This window comes from Leptodactylus fuscus, chromosome 3 (assembly GCF_031893055.1).
Source record: "Leptodactylus fuscus isolate aLepFus1 chromosome 3, aLepFus1.hap2, whole genome shotgun sequence".
In the NCBI taxonomy this organism is placed as follows: Eukaryota; Metazoa; Chordata; class Amphibia; order Anura; family Leptodactylidae; genus Leptodactylus; species Leptodactylus fuscus.
This window is the reverse complement of record NC_134267.1, coordinates 24,393,294-24,410,289: the sequence shown is the minus strand read 5'-3', so window position 1 is coordinate 24,410,289 and position 16,996 is coordinate 24,393,294. Positions and strand designations below refer to the sequence as shown.

The 16,996-nt window shown below is 48.3% G+C and overlaps 1 protein-coding gene across 1 annotated transcript in view; it reads left to right on the top strand.

The window, feature by feature from the left end:
- The window catches only part of BABAM2 (BRISC and BRCA1 A complex member 2), a 106,037-nt gene that overhangs the window by 60,487 nt on the left and 28,554 nt on the right, over positions 1-16,996 (top strand). Inside the window, exons 8-10 of the mRNA XM_075267209.1 lie at positions 1,644-1,743; positions 5,814-5,884; positions 7,312-7,394. Coding sequence (XP_075123310.1) covers positions 1,644-1,743; positions 5,814-5,884; positions 7,312-7,394 — 254 coding nt within the window. The remainder of the gene's footprint in view (positions 1-1,643; positions 1,744-5,813; positions 5,885-7,311; positions 7,395-16,996) is intronic.

The following is a 16,996-nucleotide window of genomic DNA, read 5'->3' as shown; positions in this document are numbered from 1 at the left end:
GCACTCACTATTCTGCTGGTACAGTCACTGTGTACATACATTACATTACTTATCCTGTACTGATCCTGAGTTACATCCTGTATTATACTCCAGAGCCGCACTCACTATTCTGCTGGTACAGTCACTGTGTACATACATTACATTACTTATCCTGTATTATACTCCAGAGCCGCACTCACTATTCTGCTGGTACAGTCACTGTGTACATACATTACATTACTTATCCTGTACTGATCCTGAGTTACATCCTGTATTATACTCCAGAGCCGCACTCACTATTCTGCTGGTACAGTCACTGTGTACATACATTACATTACTTGTCCTGTATTATACTCCAGAGCTGCGCTCACTATTCTGCTTCTTGTTGGCCTCCTATAATACACAGTCTGATGAATGGTGTGCGGTGTAGATGACACTTGCAGATGTGCAGAGCATTCTGGGTAATTTGGGCTCTGTTGTTCTGCACGCTTGTGGCTCTTCCTCTCTCCAGTTATCTCTGTGATGATGAGTAATTTGTGCTCGGTGTAATTATCACCCTATACCTCTGTGTGTGAACTGTGCTCTACCTGTTCTGACACATTAGGATGTGACAAGTCACCCTGGAATTCTCTATTGTCTGATATTTGGCATTTGATGCCACCTTGATACCACGCATGACTGATTGTACTTGGCACCAGTAGTGATACAATCAGACCTGGCGCCAGGTGTTGTGTCAGGACTGGTAACCTCACTTGTGCCTTTACATGAGGGCATCTGTATAGGGTCCAGTTCACACTGGGGCCAGTCATGGGGTCAGATATAGTGAACCTCATACACTATCGATGCTCCCTAGGAAGTAATTATAAATGAAGACATCTTGAGTTCTGCTCTTATTGAACCTCCTGATTCATGAATGGAATTCCAGAACACTAGTAATGACTGACACAAAGTCAAATACTGTATCACATGGTTTAATCCCATATCAGACCAATACCGAGGATATAACCAAAGGTCGCCTACCCCATATATAGCACTCGGGCATATCCCACTGCAGCAGATGATGTTTTATGTCATGTAACCTGTAATTTGACAAGAATTCTGACCTCATCCATATGTCGCTCCGCGCCCTTCTGAAAAACATATTTGCCGTCTGAGTCAGTGGCCGCTCCACACCCCACACTATAAACATATGTATAAATGCAGATAAGCGGCGCCTGGTTATAATGAGCGGGTAACTCCTGTCCTAGGAACAGCACAGCAGCCATAACAGCGCCACCCATCTTTCCCAGATCCTGAGTGACAGGACATCTGTCCTGAATGCAGCTATGGGAGGAGAGCTATAATGTGACTGGGGCGGGTGTGAGGTGACATGGCGGCTGTCATCTGACTACATGACTACATGTCACACACTGACACCTATGAGTCAGCCATGTTTGTAAACACTGACTAATCCGCGCCGTGCTGAATAATGAGACGCAGTCGGCTCTGCTCACCTGGAGGATGACATCACCGCTGACATCACAAAAGCTTAAAGGGACACCGAGCCTGCCCTCTGTCTTATTGATTGGCCGGACAGTTTAATGTTATCTATTGTTCTCTGTTATCAGACACTTTTTTTTGTGCAGTGACTGTAATATAATGAAGTCTGTTTTCTCTCGTTGCAGCGCTCTCGGAGGATCCTCCGCTCTTCACATCCCAGCATTCCCAAGTGGCGGCTGCCTGATAGACTACGTGCCTCAGATCTGTCAGCTACTGACCAATAAGGTACAGCACAGCAGAATAGTGAGCGCAGCTCTGGAGTATAATACAGGATGTAACTCAGGATCAGTACAGGATAAGTAATGTAATGTATGTACACAGTGACTGTACCAGCAGAAAGTGAGTGCAGCTCTGGAGTATAATACAGGATGTAACTCAGGATCAGTACAGGATTAGTAATGTATGTACACAGAGACTGTACCAGCAGAATAGTGAGCGCAGCTCTGGAGTATAATACAGGATGTAACTCAGGATCAGTACAGGATAAGTAATGTAATGTATGTACACAGTGACTGTACCAGCAGAATAGTGAGTGCAGCTCTGGAGTATAATACAGGATATAACTCAGGATCAGTACAGGATAAGTAATGTAATGTATGTACACAGTGACTGCACCAGCAGAATAGTGAGCGCAGCTCTGGAGTATAATACAGGAGGTAACTCAGGATCAGTACAGGATAAGTAATGTATGTACACAGTGACTGTACCAGCAGAATAGTGAGCGCAGCTCTGGAGTATAATACAGGATGTAACTCAGGATCAGTACAGGATAAGTAATGTAATGTATGTACACAGTGACTGCACCAGCAGAATAGTGAGCGCAGCTCTGGAGTATAATACAGGATATAACTCAGGATCAGTACAGGATAAGTAATGTAATGTATGTACACAGTGACTGTACCAGCAGAATAGTGAGTGCAGCTCTGGAGTATAATACAGGATAAGTAATGTAATGTATGTACACAGTGACTGTACCAGCAGAATAGTGAGTGCAGCTCTGGAGTATAATACAGGATATAACTCAGGATCAGTACAGGATAAGTAATGTAATGTTTGTACACAGTGACTGCACCTGCAGAATAGGGAGTGCAGCTCTGGAGTATAATACAGGATAAGTAATGTAATGTATGTACACAGTGACTGTACCAGCAGAATAGTGAGTGCAGCTCTGGAGTATAATACAGGATATAACTCAGGATCAGTACAGGATAAGTAATGTAATGTATGTACACAGTGACTGCACCAGCAGAATAGTGAGTGCAGCTCTGGAGTATAATACAGGATATAACTCAGGATCAGTACAGGATAAGTAATGTAATGTATGTACACAGTGACTGCACCAGCAGAATAGTGAGCGCAGCTCTGGCGTATAATACAGGATATAACTCAGGATCAGTACAGGATAAGTAATGTAATGTATGTACACAGTGACTGTACCAGCAGAATAGTGAGTGCAGCTCTGGAGTATAATACAGGATAAGTAATGTAATGTATGTACACAGTGACTGTACCAGCAGAATAGTGAGCGCAGCTCTGAGGTATAATGCAGGATATGATGATGTAATAGCTGTTGACAGTCACTTGTTGGTGATTAAAGGCTCTTCTCATAAGTTCCACTTTGTAGGACTCCCCATGTAATCTGGTTGCAGTCTAGGATACTTGGCTCACAGTTGACCATATGCTTTATATTGTCTCATCAGGTTTATGTTTGTTTCCTCTGACCACATGAATACAAGACTCTCCTTTCTTGTGTTTGGGTTGTCAGACTTCTCTTTGCTGTGTTTATCATCTCCATCTGACCATATGTTAGTACAGATCGCCGTCTTTACTTCCTTGGCTGGTGATAAGATGGCGTTTATACTGCATGTAGAGGCGCACATGACTACTGAGACCAAGCTTAGCAGTCACCTATAAGGACATATGTGAGTGATGTCACCAGTCCAAACACTGAGGTCACCGGTCACTTCTGGCCCTGAGTTCAGCCACGGGAAGGAAAGGGTAACAGGATATCAGGGATAGATTGCGATTTTGGCTTCATGTCCGCCCCGACCTTCCTTGAGTTTCCTATATTTACTGAACAAACCCCTTTAACCCCCTTTGTGTCTTAGACCACCACAGATGTTGCCACTAATGCGTTCTTTCTCCTAGACCACCATGGATTTGGATAGTAACCCCTTTTCCTCTTTAGACTATCGGAGATGCTGATAATGTCCCTTTGTCCGTTCTTTATGGTGGACCTAGGCCTTAGGTGTAGTAACAATTCTGTCCTATAGTCCTGAGCGCCCCCGCAGATTAATGGCCGCGCTCCGCGCACATCATCCCTCTCCATGGTTTTAATTTATACTGTAAAATACCCGTGCAGCTGAGGAAATCCAGCCGGCCGCTGCCAGAGAAAACACATGACATGGTCTTCCCCATCGCTTGCCAAGTTCACAGAGAACTTAAGAAAAAAAAATCTGGGTCAGCCTGTGGCCGAGAAGTGGAAAACTGGATGATGAAGTTGCCCAGATTTACTGTTCCTTGCTACAATATAGCAGGTGTTTCCGACTTATAATGTGTATGTGGCTGGCATGCCCGTCAATAATGTGGCACATGAATGGGGGAGGGGGTACATGAACACTACGGGGTCATGATGGGCACAGCGAATGTCAGGTTTGGGGCTAATTTTTTCTAGTTGTGTTAGACAATTACTTAAAGAACACTTCCATAACCTTTGGATGTCTTAAGGTTATTTATGACATGGTAGCTAAAAAGGTAACCAATCTTTCCCAAATTCCTGGACTTCATTTTTATCGCTGCTGTAGATTTGGAGTCGTCGTGGTAATAGTATTATATTAGGGAGTTGTTATTCAAGCAGTTGCTTATTATGTTCTTCAATTAGACCTAGGCTGGGGTCTGGTGACAAACATATCACCCCAGCCCTGCAGATAGATAGGTTAGTGTCACCAGAACCAGCATATCACCCCAGAACTGCAGATAGATAGGTTACTGTCACCAGAACCAGCATATCACCCCAGCCCTGCAGATAGATAGGTTACTGTCACCAGAACCAGCATATCACCCCAGCACTGCAGATAGATAGGTTACTGTCACTAAAACCCAGCATATCACCCCAGCCCTGCAGATAGATAGGTTAGTGTCACCAGAACCAGCATATCACCCCAGCACTGCAGATAGATAGGTTACTGTCACTAAAACCCAGCATATCACCCCAGCCCTGCAGATAGATAGGTTACTGTCACCAGAACCAGCATATCACCCCAGCACTGCAGATAGATAGGTTACTGTCACTAAAACCCAGCATATCACCCCAGCCCTGCAGATAGATAGGTTACTGTCACCAGAACCAGCATATCACCCCAGCACTGCAGATAGATAGGTTACTGTCACCAGAACCAGCATATCACCCCAGCCCTGCAGATAGATAGGTTACTGTCACCAGAACCAGCATATCACCCCAGCCCTGCAGATAGATAGGTTAGTGTCACCAGTACCAGCATATCACCCCAGTCCTGCAGATAGATAGGTTAGTGTCACCAGACCCAGCATATCACCCCAGCCCTGCAGATAGATAGGTTACTGTCACCAGAACCAGCATATCACCCCAGTCCTGCAGATAGATAGGTTACTGTCACCAGAACCAGCATATCACCCCAGCCCTGCAGATAGATAGGTTAGTGTCACCAGAACCAGCATATCACCCCAGCCCTGCAGATAGATAGGTTACTGTCACCAGAACCAGCATATCACCCCAGCCCTGCAGATAGATAGGTTAGTGTCACCAGACCTCAGCATATCACCCCAGCCCTGCAGATAGATAGGTTAGTGTCACCAGAACCCGCATATCACCCCAGCCCTGCAGATAGATAGGTTACTGTCACCAGACCCAGTATATCACCCCAGTCCTGCAGATAGATAGGTTAGTGTCACCAGAACCCGCATATCACCCCAGCCCTGCAGATAGATAGGTTAATGCTAATTGAATTAAACAGTGTTCCCAAAACATTACTTATTTTGTGAGCTCTGTGCAGCCATTGCCGCATCCTCATACTCCAAAGAGCTCTTTTGCATATTGACAAAATCAGCGATCTCTCAGCAACGTAGACAGCAATTCACAAGGGTTAAAGCACCATTTTATTCAGGTGACCCTAACCTATCTATCTGTGGGCTCAGGTAATGTGCTGGATCTGGTTACACACTTCCTTTAAGACTAGATTTGCTCTTTAAATAGTTGGAAGAAAAACATTGACGTGAAGAGATGGATCTCCTCATGTTTCTTGTGATCTGTTCTGTAGGTGCAGTACGTCATTCAGGGGTACCACAAAAGGAGGGAGTATATAGCGGCTTTTCTCAGCCATTTTGGAACGTAAGTAAATTACTTTCTTCATTCTTGGTCATACTTGTGTCTCTTGTGACTTTTAATGAAAACCATCCTCAATTCTGCCACTTATTAGTATTATCTACTGAATTTATTTATCTACATTATTTACAGGCAGGCAGTACCATCTGTGCCTACATTATCTATGAGGTTAGACAGGCAGGCAGTACTATCTGTGCCTACATTATTTACAAGGGGAGACAGGCGGGCAGTACTATCTGTGCCTACATTATTTACAAGGGGAGACAGGCGGGCAGTACTATCTGTGCCTACATTATTTACAAGGGGAGACAAGCAGGCAGTACTATCTGTGCCTACATTATTTACAAGGGGAGACAGGCGGGCAGTACTATCTGTGCCTACATTATTTACAAGGGGAGACAAGCAGGCAGTACTATCTGTGCCTACATTATTTACAAGGGGAGACAGGCGGGCAGTACTACCTGTGCATAAATTATCTACAAGAGGAGACAAGCAGGCAATACTATATGTGTCTACATTATCTACAAGTGGAGACAAGCAGGCAATACTATCTGTGCCTACATTATCTACAAGAGGATACAGGCAGGCATTACTATTTGTGGTTATTGAATTAGCAAGGAGAGACATCGAGCCAATACTGTACCTACATCAGTCATTCGGGGAGACAGGAATGTAGTTCTATCTGTGCCTACAGCATTTACAGGGATAAGTTGACAGTACTATATCATTTATGAGAAGACAAAGGGAACAGCAGTATGTATATACATGAATTACTTGTAGAAACAAGGAGGCAGTACTATCTGTGCCTACACCATTTACAAAGAGAGATGTTGAGGTTGAATTAACTGTGCCTACATCATCTGCAGGCGGAGACAAGTAGGTATTACTGTCTATACATGCATCATTTACAAGGAAAGGCCAGGGAGGCAGCACTATATGTTACTGCATTGTTTACATGGAGAGATGAGAGACAGTACTATCTGTGCCCTCATCATTTACAGGAAGAGGCATGGAGGCAGTACTGTCTGTTTTATGTGTCATTCCCAGGGAGATACAAGGATGCAGTACTGTCTGTGCTTACATCATTTACAGAGAGAGGAAACGAGTACTATCTGTGCCACAGTAATGTAGTCCGTTCTGTGTCTTCATCTTCTTCATGGAGAGAATGAGAGGCAATAGTTTCAGTGCCTAAAGCATTTCTAGGGAAGCAGTACTACCTTGTCACTATGTAATAAGCTGGAAGAGACAGGCAGTACTATCTGTGCCCTCATTAATCTTCACAAGGTCTTGACCTAGCTGGAGGGATCAGTTATGTTTCTGTGTGTTCTCAATATGGACTATTAGGGGCACCCTTCTGTTACATACTTGTTATTGTGTCCACAAATGATGGGTGCAGTGGTTCCCATTAACTCTTTCCGCTCTTCTCTTGACAGGGGGGTGGTGGAGTACGACGCCGAGGGCTTCACGAAGCTCACCCTGTTGTTGACATGGAAAGACTTCTGCTTCCTGGTGCACAGTGAGTATATATGGCCGCCGGCAGCGCTTTCATCTCCCAACTCCTGTACAGGTGTCATTGAAGGTGACAGGCAGTGTTATCTGAGGGATCAGAGCTTCTCAGAAGGAAAACAAACTCATGTGTTGTGCTAATGACTCTTGTATGTGCGTTCATGGCCTGCACTATGACCTGAACTGTTATATATCCCTCCTGCCCCAAGGGGCTGTCAGCCGTAGAGAGCGCCACCCAATGGCCAGGGACAGAGCGCAGAGACTCCACGCTGCACATATAATTCTCAATAGTGTTAAATATCGCATGTATCCGCTGTAGTGTTGTACATGTAACATAACCCTGCTCTGCCCAGACCCTGTGTGCCCCCCCCCCACCCCCCTACCATGGATATACAGCTGACCGTCATGGCGGTGCCGCTCCAGCTCCCCTGTATTTATGGCCGCCCCGCTCTTCCTGCAGACATTTGACAGATGATCTAGATGTTTCCATTCCCACACCCATAAGTTGTGGGACGTGGAGCTTGTGTTTTGGGGCTTGTGTATGTTGTCATGGAGACTTGGATCCTATAAGCTGCAGGAATGGGAGAAGAACAAGGCCGGTGTGTGCGGCTCGTGTACCCAAATATCTGTGGGCGATGCCAGGATAGAGGCCGCCAGGTGTGATATGGTATCACCTCCGACTCCCCGCTACACACAAACCCAGCACCCCACAATCCTATACACAGACCCGGCAACCCACAATCCTATAAACGCCCAGCACCCCACAATCCTGTGTACACCCTGCAACCCTATACATAGACCCAGCACCCCACAATCCCGTACACAAACCTGTCACCCCGCAATCCTATACACAAACCTAACACCCCACAATCCTGTACACAAACCTGTCACCCCACAATCCCGTACACAAACCTGTCACCCCACAATCCCGTACACAAACCTGTCACCCCACAATCCCGTACACAAACCTGTCACCCCACAATCCCGTACACAGACCCGGCACCCCACAATCCCGCACACAAACCCGTCACCCTGCAATCCTATACACATACCCAGCACCCCACAATCATATACATACACCTAGCACCCCACAATCCTGCATACACCCCGCAACCCCATACATAAAACCAGCACCCCACACTTTAGTACACAGACCCAGCACCCCATAATCCTGTACACAGTCCCAGCTCCCCACAATCTTATACATATAACCAGTACCCCACAATCCTGTACACAGACCCAGCACCCCACAATCCTGTACACAGATCCAGCACCCCACAATCCTGTACACAGATCCAGCACCCCACAATCCTATACACAGAACCAGTACCCCACAATCCTGTACACAGACCGAGCACCCCACAATCCTGTACACAGATCCAGCACCCCACAATCCTGTACACAGATCCAGCACCCCACAATCCTGTACACAGACCCAGCACCCCACAATCCTGTACACAGACCGAGCACCCCACAATCCTGTACACAGATCCAGCACCCCACAATCCTGTACACAGATCCAGCACCCCACAATCCTATACACAGAACCAGTACCCCACAATCCTGTACACAGACCCAGCACCCCACAATCCTGTACACAGATCCAGCACCCCACAATCCTGTACACAGATCCAGCACCCCACAATCCTGTACACAGACCCAGCACCCCACAATCCTATACACAGATCCAGCACCCCACAATCCTGTACACAGACCGAGCACCCCACAATCCTGTACACAGATCCAGCACCCCACAATCCTGTACACAGATCCAGCACCCCACAATCCTGTACACAGAACCAGCACCCCACAATCCTGTACACAGACCCAGCACCCCACAATCCTGTACACAGATCCAGCACCCCACAATCCTGTACACAGATCCAGCACCCCACAATCCTGTACACAGACCCAGCACCCCACAATCCTATACACAGATCCAGCACCCCACAATCCTGTACACAGATCCAGCACCCCACAATCCTGTACACAGACCCAGCACCCCACAATCCTATACACAGACCCAGCACCCCACAATCCTGTACACAGACCCAGCACCCCACAATCCTATACACAGACCCAGCACCCCACAATCCTGTACGCAGATCCAGCACCCCACAATCCTGTACACAGATCCAGCACCCCACAATCCTATACACAGAACCAGTACCCCACAATCCTGTACACAGATCCAGCACCCCACAATCCTGTACACAGATCCAGCACCCCACAATCCTGTACACAGATCCAGCACCCCACAATCCTATACACAGACCGAGCACCCCACAATCCTATACACAGACCGAGCACCCCACAATCCTGTACACAGACCCAGCACCCCACAATGCTGTACACAGACCGAGCACCCCACAATCCTGTACACAGATCCAGCACCCCACAATCCTGTACACAGATCCAGCACCCCACAATCCTATACACAGAACCAGTACCCCACAATCCTGTACACAGACCCAGCACCCCACAATCCTGTACACAGATCCAGCACCCCACAATCCTATACACAGACCCAGCACCCCACAATCCTATACACAGACCGAGCACCCCACAATCCTATACACAGACCGAGCACCCCACAATCCTATACACAGACCCAGCACCCCACAATCCTATACACAGACCCAGCATCCCACAATCCTATACACAGACCCAGCACCCCACAATCCTGTACACAGACCCAGCACCCCACAATCCTGTACACAGACCCAGCACCCCACAATCCTATACACAGACCCAGCACCCCACAATCCTGTACACAGACCCAGCACCCCACAATCCTGTACACAGATCCAGCACCCCACAATCCTATACACAGACCCAGCACCCCACAATCCTATACACAGACCCAGCACCCCACAATCCTATACACAGACCCAGCACCCCACAATCCTATACACAGACCCAGCACCCCACAATCCTATACACAGACCCAGCATCCCACAATCCTATACACAGACCCAGCACCCCACAATCCTATACACAGACCCAGCACCCCACAATCCTATACACAGACCCAGCACCCCACAATCCTATACACAAACCCAGCACCACACAATCCTGTACAAAGACCCAGCACCACACAATCCTATACACAGACCCAGCACCCCACAATCCTATACACAGACCCAACACCCCACAATCCTATACACAGACCCAGCACCCCACAATCCTATACACAGATCCAGCACCACACAATCCTATACACAGATCCAGCACCACACAATCCTGTACACAGATCCAGCACCCCACAATCCTATACACAGAACCAGTACCCCACAATCCTGTACACAGACCGAGCACCCCACAATCCTGTACACAGATCCAGCACCCCACAATCCTGTACACAGATCCAGCACCCCACAATCCTGTACACAGATCCAGCACCCCACAATCCTATACACAGACCGAGCACCCCACAATCCTGTACACAGACCCAGCACCCCACAATGCTGTACACAGACCGAGCACCCCACAATCCTGTACACAGATCCAGCACCCCACAATCCTGTACACAGATCCAGCACCCCACAATCCTGTACACAGAACCAGTACCCCACAATCCTGTACACAGACCCAGCACCCCACAATCCTGTACACAGATCCAGCACCCCACAATCCTATACACAGACCCAGCACCCCACAATCCTATACACAGACCGAGCACCCCACAATCCTATACACAGACCGAGCACCCCACAATCCTATACACAGACCCAGCACCCCACAATCCTATACACAGACCCAGCACCCCACAATCCTGTACACAGACCCAGCACCCCACAATCCTGTACACAGACCCAGCACCCCACAATCCTATACACAGACCCAGCACCCCACAATCCTGTACACAGACCCAGCACCCCACAATCCTGTACACAGATCCAGCACCCCACAATCCTATACACAGACCCAGCACCCCACAATCCTATACACAGACCCAGCACCCCACAATCCTATACACAGACCCAGCACCCCACAATCCTATACACAGACCGAGCACCCCACAATCCTATACACAGACCGAGCACCCCACAATCCTATACACAGACCCAGCACCCCACAATCCTATACACAGACCCAGCATCCCACAATCCTATACACAGACCCAGCACCCCACAATCCTGTACACAGACCCAGCACCCCACAATCCTGTACACAGACCCAGCACCCCACAATCCTATACACAGACCCAGCACCCCACAATCCTGTACACAGACCCAGCACCCCACAATCCTGTACACAGATCCAGCACCCCACAATCCTATACACAGACCCAGCACCCCACAATCCTATACACAGACCCAGCACCCCACAATCCTATACACAGACCCAGCACCCCACAATCCTATACACAGACCCAGCACCCCACAATCCTATACACAGACCCAGCATCCCACAATCCTATACACAGACCCAGCACCCCACAATCCTATACACAGACCCAGCACCCCACAATCCTATACACAGACCCAGCACCCCACAATCCTATACACAAACCCAGCACCACACAATCCTGTACAAAGACCCAGCACCACACAATCCTATACACAGACCCAGCACCCCACAATCCTATACACAGACCCAACACCCCACAATCCTATACACAGACCCAGCACCCCACAATCCTATACACAGATCCAGCACCACACAATCCTATACACAGATCCAGCACCACACAATCCTGTACACAGATCCAGCACCCCACAATCCTATACACAGAACCAGTACCCCACAATCCTGTACACAGACCGAGCACCCCACAATCCTGTACACAGATCCAGCACCCCACAATCCTGTACACAGATCCAGCACCCCACAATCCTGTACACAGATCCAGCACCCCACAATCCTATACACAGACCGAGCACCCCACAATCCTGTACACAGACCCAGCACCCCACAATGCTGTACACAGACCGAGCACCCCACAATCCTGTACACAGATCCAGCACCCCACAATCCTGTACACAGATCCAGCACCCCACAATCCTATACACAGAACCAGTACCCCACAATCCTATACACAGACCCAGCACCCCACAATCCTGTACACAGATCCAGCACCCCACAATCCTATACACAGAACCAGTACCCCACAATCCTGTACACAGACCCAGCACCCCACAATCCTGTACACAGATCCAGCACCCCACAATCCTATACACAGACCCAGCACCCCACAATCCTATACACAGACCGAGCACCCCACAATCCTATACACAGACCGAGCACCCCACAATCCTATACACAGACCCAGCACCCCACAATCCTATACACAGACCCAGCATCCCACAATCCTATACACAGACCCAGCACCCCACAATCCTGTACACAGACCCAGCACCCCACAATCCTGTACACAGACCCAGCACCCCACAATCCTATACACAGACCCAGCACCCCACAATCCTGTACACAGACCCAGCACCCCACAATCCTGTACACAGATCCAGCACCCCACAATCCTATACACAGACCCAGCACCCCACAATCCTATACACAGACCCAGCACCCCACAATCCTATACACAGACCCAGCACCCCACAATCCTATACACAGACCCAGCACCCCACAATCCTATACACAGACCCAGCATCCCACAATCCTATACACAGACCCAGCACCCCACAATCCTATACACAGACCCAGCACCCCACAATCCTATACACAGACACAATCCTGTACACAGACCCAGCACCCCACAATCCTATACACAGACCCAGCACCCCACAATCCTGTATACACCCCTGAAACCTACACCCTACAGATCTGACATGCACCCCCTCCCCCCTGGTACTTGCACTCCCTCCTCCTCCTCCTCCTTCCCTCTGTCTTGCCCTCAGATAACATCTTTAAGACTTTTTCTAACATTTTTACTTTGGTTTACAGAAGTATTAACTCTTTGTTGCCCTGAGGTCTCTGCATAGCAGTAACACTTATCTTCTCCTCTGCTGTAGGGCCGGAGAAAGCTCCTAAATGTGGACAGACTCCTAATACTTGTGGTGCACCCTATCACTTATGTCAGCAGGGGGCGGAAGGGGCGCAGGTGACCATCAGAAAAGCCTCAAAACTGACTGCCAGGATGAATGAGAATGATTGTATATAGTGTAGTCCAGGAAAGCCCACAGTGACCACCTCACCGCCCAAGACCACCAGGGGGTGCTGGCATTAACCCTTCCACTACTGTTAACCACTAACAATCCCTTTCAACTACCCTATAACACCAGTAAAACCCATACCACCAGAGATATTGGCATTAACCCCTCCACTACCCCGGGGTGCTGGCATTAACCCTTTCATCACGCTAAACCTCTAGGGATGCTAACATTAACCCTTCCACTACTGTAGACCACCAAAATTTCCCTTTCAATTACCCTACAATCTAAGTAAAACCTATACCAGTAGGAATGTTGGCATTAACCCCTCCACTACCCTAGACTACCCAGGTGGCAAGCATTATTATTATTATTGTTTATTTATATAGCACCATTAATTCCATGGTACTTTACATTTGGGGGTTACATTCAATACACAGAATATACAGGTAGATATAATACTAACAATGACTGACTGGCACAGTGGGGTAGAGGGCCCTGCCCACGAGGGCTTACAGTCTATGAGGGAAGGGGGGTAGAGACAGAAGGAGAGGGGGAGACTGTACAGATGGGGGTGCGGTGATAGTGTTATTGGAGGTTGTAGGCCTTCCTGAATAGGGGAGTCTTCAGGGCCTTCTTGAATCCTGTGATTGTAGGGATCAGTCTTATGTGTCGTGGTAAGGAGTTCCAGAGTATGGGGGATGCACGGGAGAAATCCTGGAGACGGTTGTGTGAGGAGCGGATGAGAGCAGAGCAGAGTAGGAGGTCATTGGAGGATCTGAGGTTACGTGTGGGCCGGTAGCGGGAGATTAGTTCAGAGATATATGGAGGGGACAGGGTGTGGATGGCTTTGTATATTAGCGTTAGTAGCTTGAACTCAATTCGCTGGGCTATAGGTAGCCAGTGGAGGGACTGGCAGAGGGGAGCAGCCGATGAAGATCGGGGGGGGGTGAATTAAACCAGCAGCGCAGTTTAGGGTGGACTGGAGGGGGGCGAGGGTGTTTGCTGGAAGTCCATGGAGAAGGGTGTTGCAGTAGTCTAAGCGGGAGATTATGAGGGCCTGGACGAGCGTCTTAGTAGTTTCAGGGGTGAGGAAGGAGCGGATTCGATGGATGTTCTAGAGTTGGAGGCGGCAGGAGGTGTTGAGGGTTTGAACGTGTGACTTGAAGGATAGGTCAGAGTCCAAGGTTACCCCAAGACATCGTGCCTGTGGGACAGGGGAAAGTGGGGTTCTGTTAACTTTGATAGATGGGTCAGGTGAAGGGGCCATACGGGGTGGGGTGAAGATGATGAACTCTGTTTTCTCCATGTTGAGTTTGAGAAAGCGGGAGGAGAGGAAGGAGGCTACGGCCGCTAAGCAATCTGGAACTCTGGCCAGCAGGGAGGTAATGTCTGGCCCAGAGATGTATATTTGCTATCGGCATAGCAGTGGTACTGAAAGCCATGAGATTCTATGAGTTGGCCCAGGCCAAGGGTGTAGATGGAGAACAGGAGGGGTCCTAGGATGGAGCCTTAGGGGACACCTACAGAGAGAGGGCGAGGTGACTACTAAGGCGACAGGCATTAACCCCTCCACTACCCTGAAAGCCAACAATATAGGCTCCACTACCTGACACCACCAAATATACCTGAGGCCACCAAAAAAGCCTTTGACCACTAGAGATAATGGCATTAACCCTTTAACCACCGTAGACCACGAGGATGCTGTAATTTCGTCCTTTACCTCCCCAGATCACCAAGGAAGACTTGGCTACTCTACATCACTGCATAAGTCATTTCTCCCTTCAACCCCCCTACACCACCTAGGAGACCTCAATTCCTTGGGATACTTGGAATTACCCTCCACCACCCTAGGCTACCAGGTTGCTATCATTAACTCTTTACCTCCCTAGATCACTAGGGAAGCCAATAATAAAGTCTTCACTACCCTACATTACCACAGATACAGGGAAGAAGCGCTCCCCTGCCCGAGACCACCTGAAGAACCAGGGGCCTCCGATCAGCTACCCCGCACCAGCAGGGAGGCCTCGACCACCAGGAAAATTGGCATTAACCTCTCAACTACTGAAATGAACATCAACCTTACACCTCCATATAAACCAGCATCGCCTCCCTAGACCACCATGAACCCAGCATTAACTCCTTCACCTTCCGGGAAGTTACTATTAACCCCTTCACATCCTTAGACTCTTAGAAAAGCCCGCAATTAACTCTCCACTGCCCTAGGCCATTAAGGTTGTCCAGATTAAACTTCTCGTCACCCTAGACCACCATGTCTTATAGGCCAAGCAAAATAAAGTTACATGGCTAAAGCTGATCAGTCCAAGACGAGGCCAAGTCCAAGGGAAAATCTCCGATTATTAAGAACATTCCACGAAAAAAAGCGGAACGTGAGGCCCTTAAGTAGCTGACACCTCGATGTCTTGTGGCTGTGTCATTCACCTTCCCTGTACCTATCCTCTTACAAAATAATATGACAGTTCATGTCACGGTTATATAAACACACTGTACGCTGCGCCGGCGGCTCGTGATATCTGGTGAATCACCACTACAGCTCTGCTATTTTTAGGCCCTGAAGTGTTGTGTTGTGCCATAAAAAGACGCAACACAGATAAAAGCATTGTAATCGCTTACAGCAGCAACAGCAGCCGCCATGCTGAGCGGGATGAGTAAGCGCGGGGTCTGCTGGCACTTTCCCTCTATACAGACATTAGTCATCAGTCATTGTCTATAGTCAGCTCTAGAGGAGTGAGTCAGCGGGTGATGAAACAGAGCGCTGCGCTACAATACAGGACGCTGCCATGTACCCCGAAACAGGGGACGTGACAGCTTAAAGGGATCCCCTGGTTGGGCATATCTGGCATACAATCATAAAGAATTCCCTAATGTTCATCAAGCTGATGCCCAAGGCAGTGCGAACATGGGTCAATCCACCAGCAATGAGTGTCAGACCGTAACTATCCATCTGTCAGAGCAAAGACACTGAACAATGAGGAAGTGCTGGGAGATGTGAACCATGTGGAATAGTGAGCGCAGCTCTGGAGTATAATACAGGAAAAGTAATGTAATGTTTGTACACAGTGACTCCACCAGCAGAATAGTGAGCGCAGCTCTGGAGTATAATACAGGATGTAACTCGGGATCAGTACAGGATAAGTAATGTAATGTATGTACACAGTGAATGCACCAGCAGAATAGTGAGTGCAGCTCTGGAGTATAATACAGGATAAGTAATGTAATGTATGTACACAGTGACTGTACCAGCAGAATAGTGAGCGCAGCTCTGGAGTATAATACAGGATGTAACTCAGGATCAGTACAGGATAAGTAATGTAATGTATGTACACAGTGACTGCACCAGCAGAATAGTGAGCGCAGCTCTGGAGGATAATACAGGATAAGTAATGTAATGTATGTACACAGTGAATGCACCAGCAGAATAGTGAGTGCAGCTCTGGAGTATAATACAGGATGTAACTCAGGATCAGTACAGGATAAG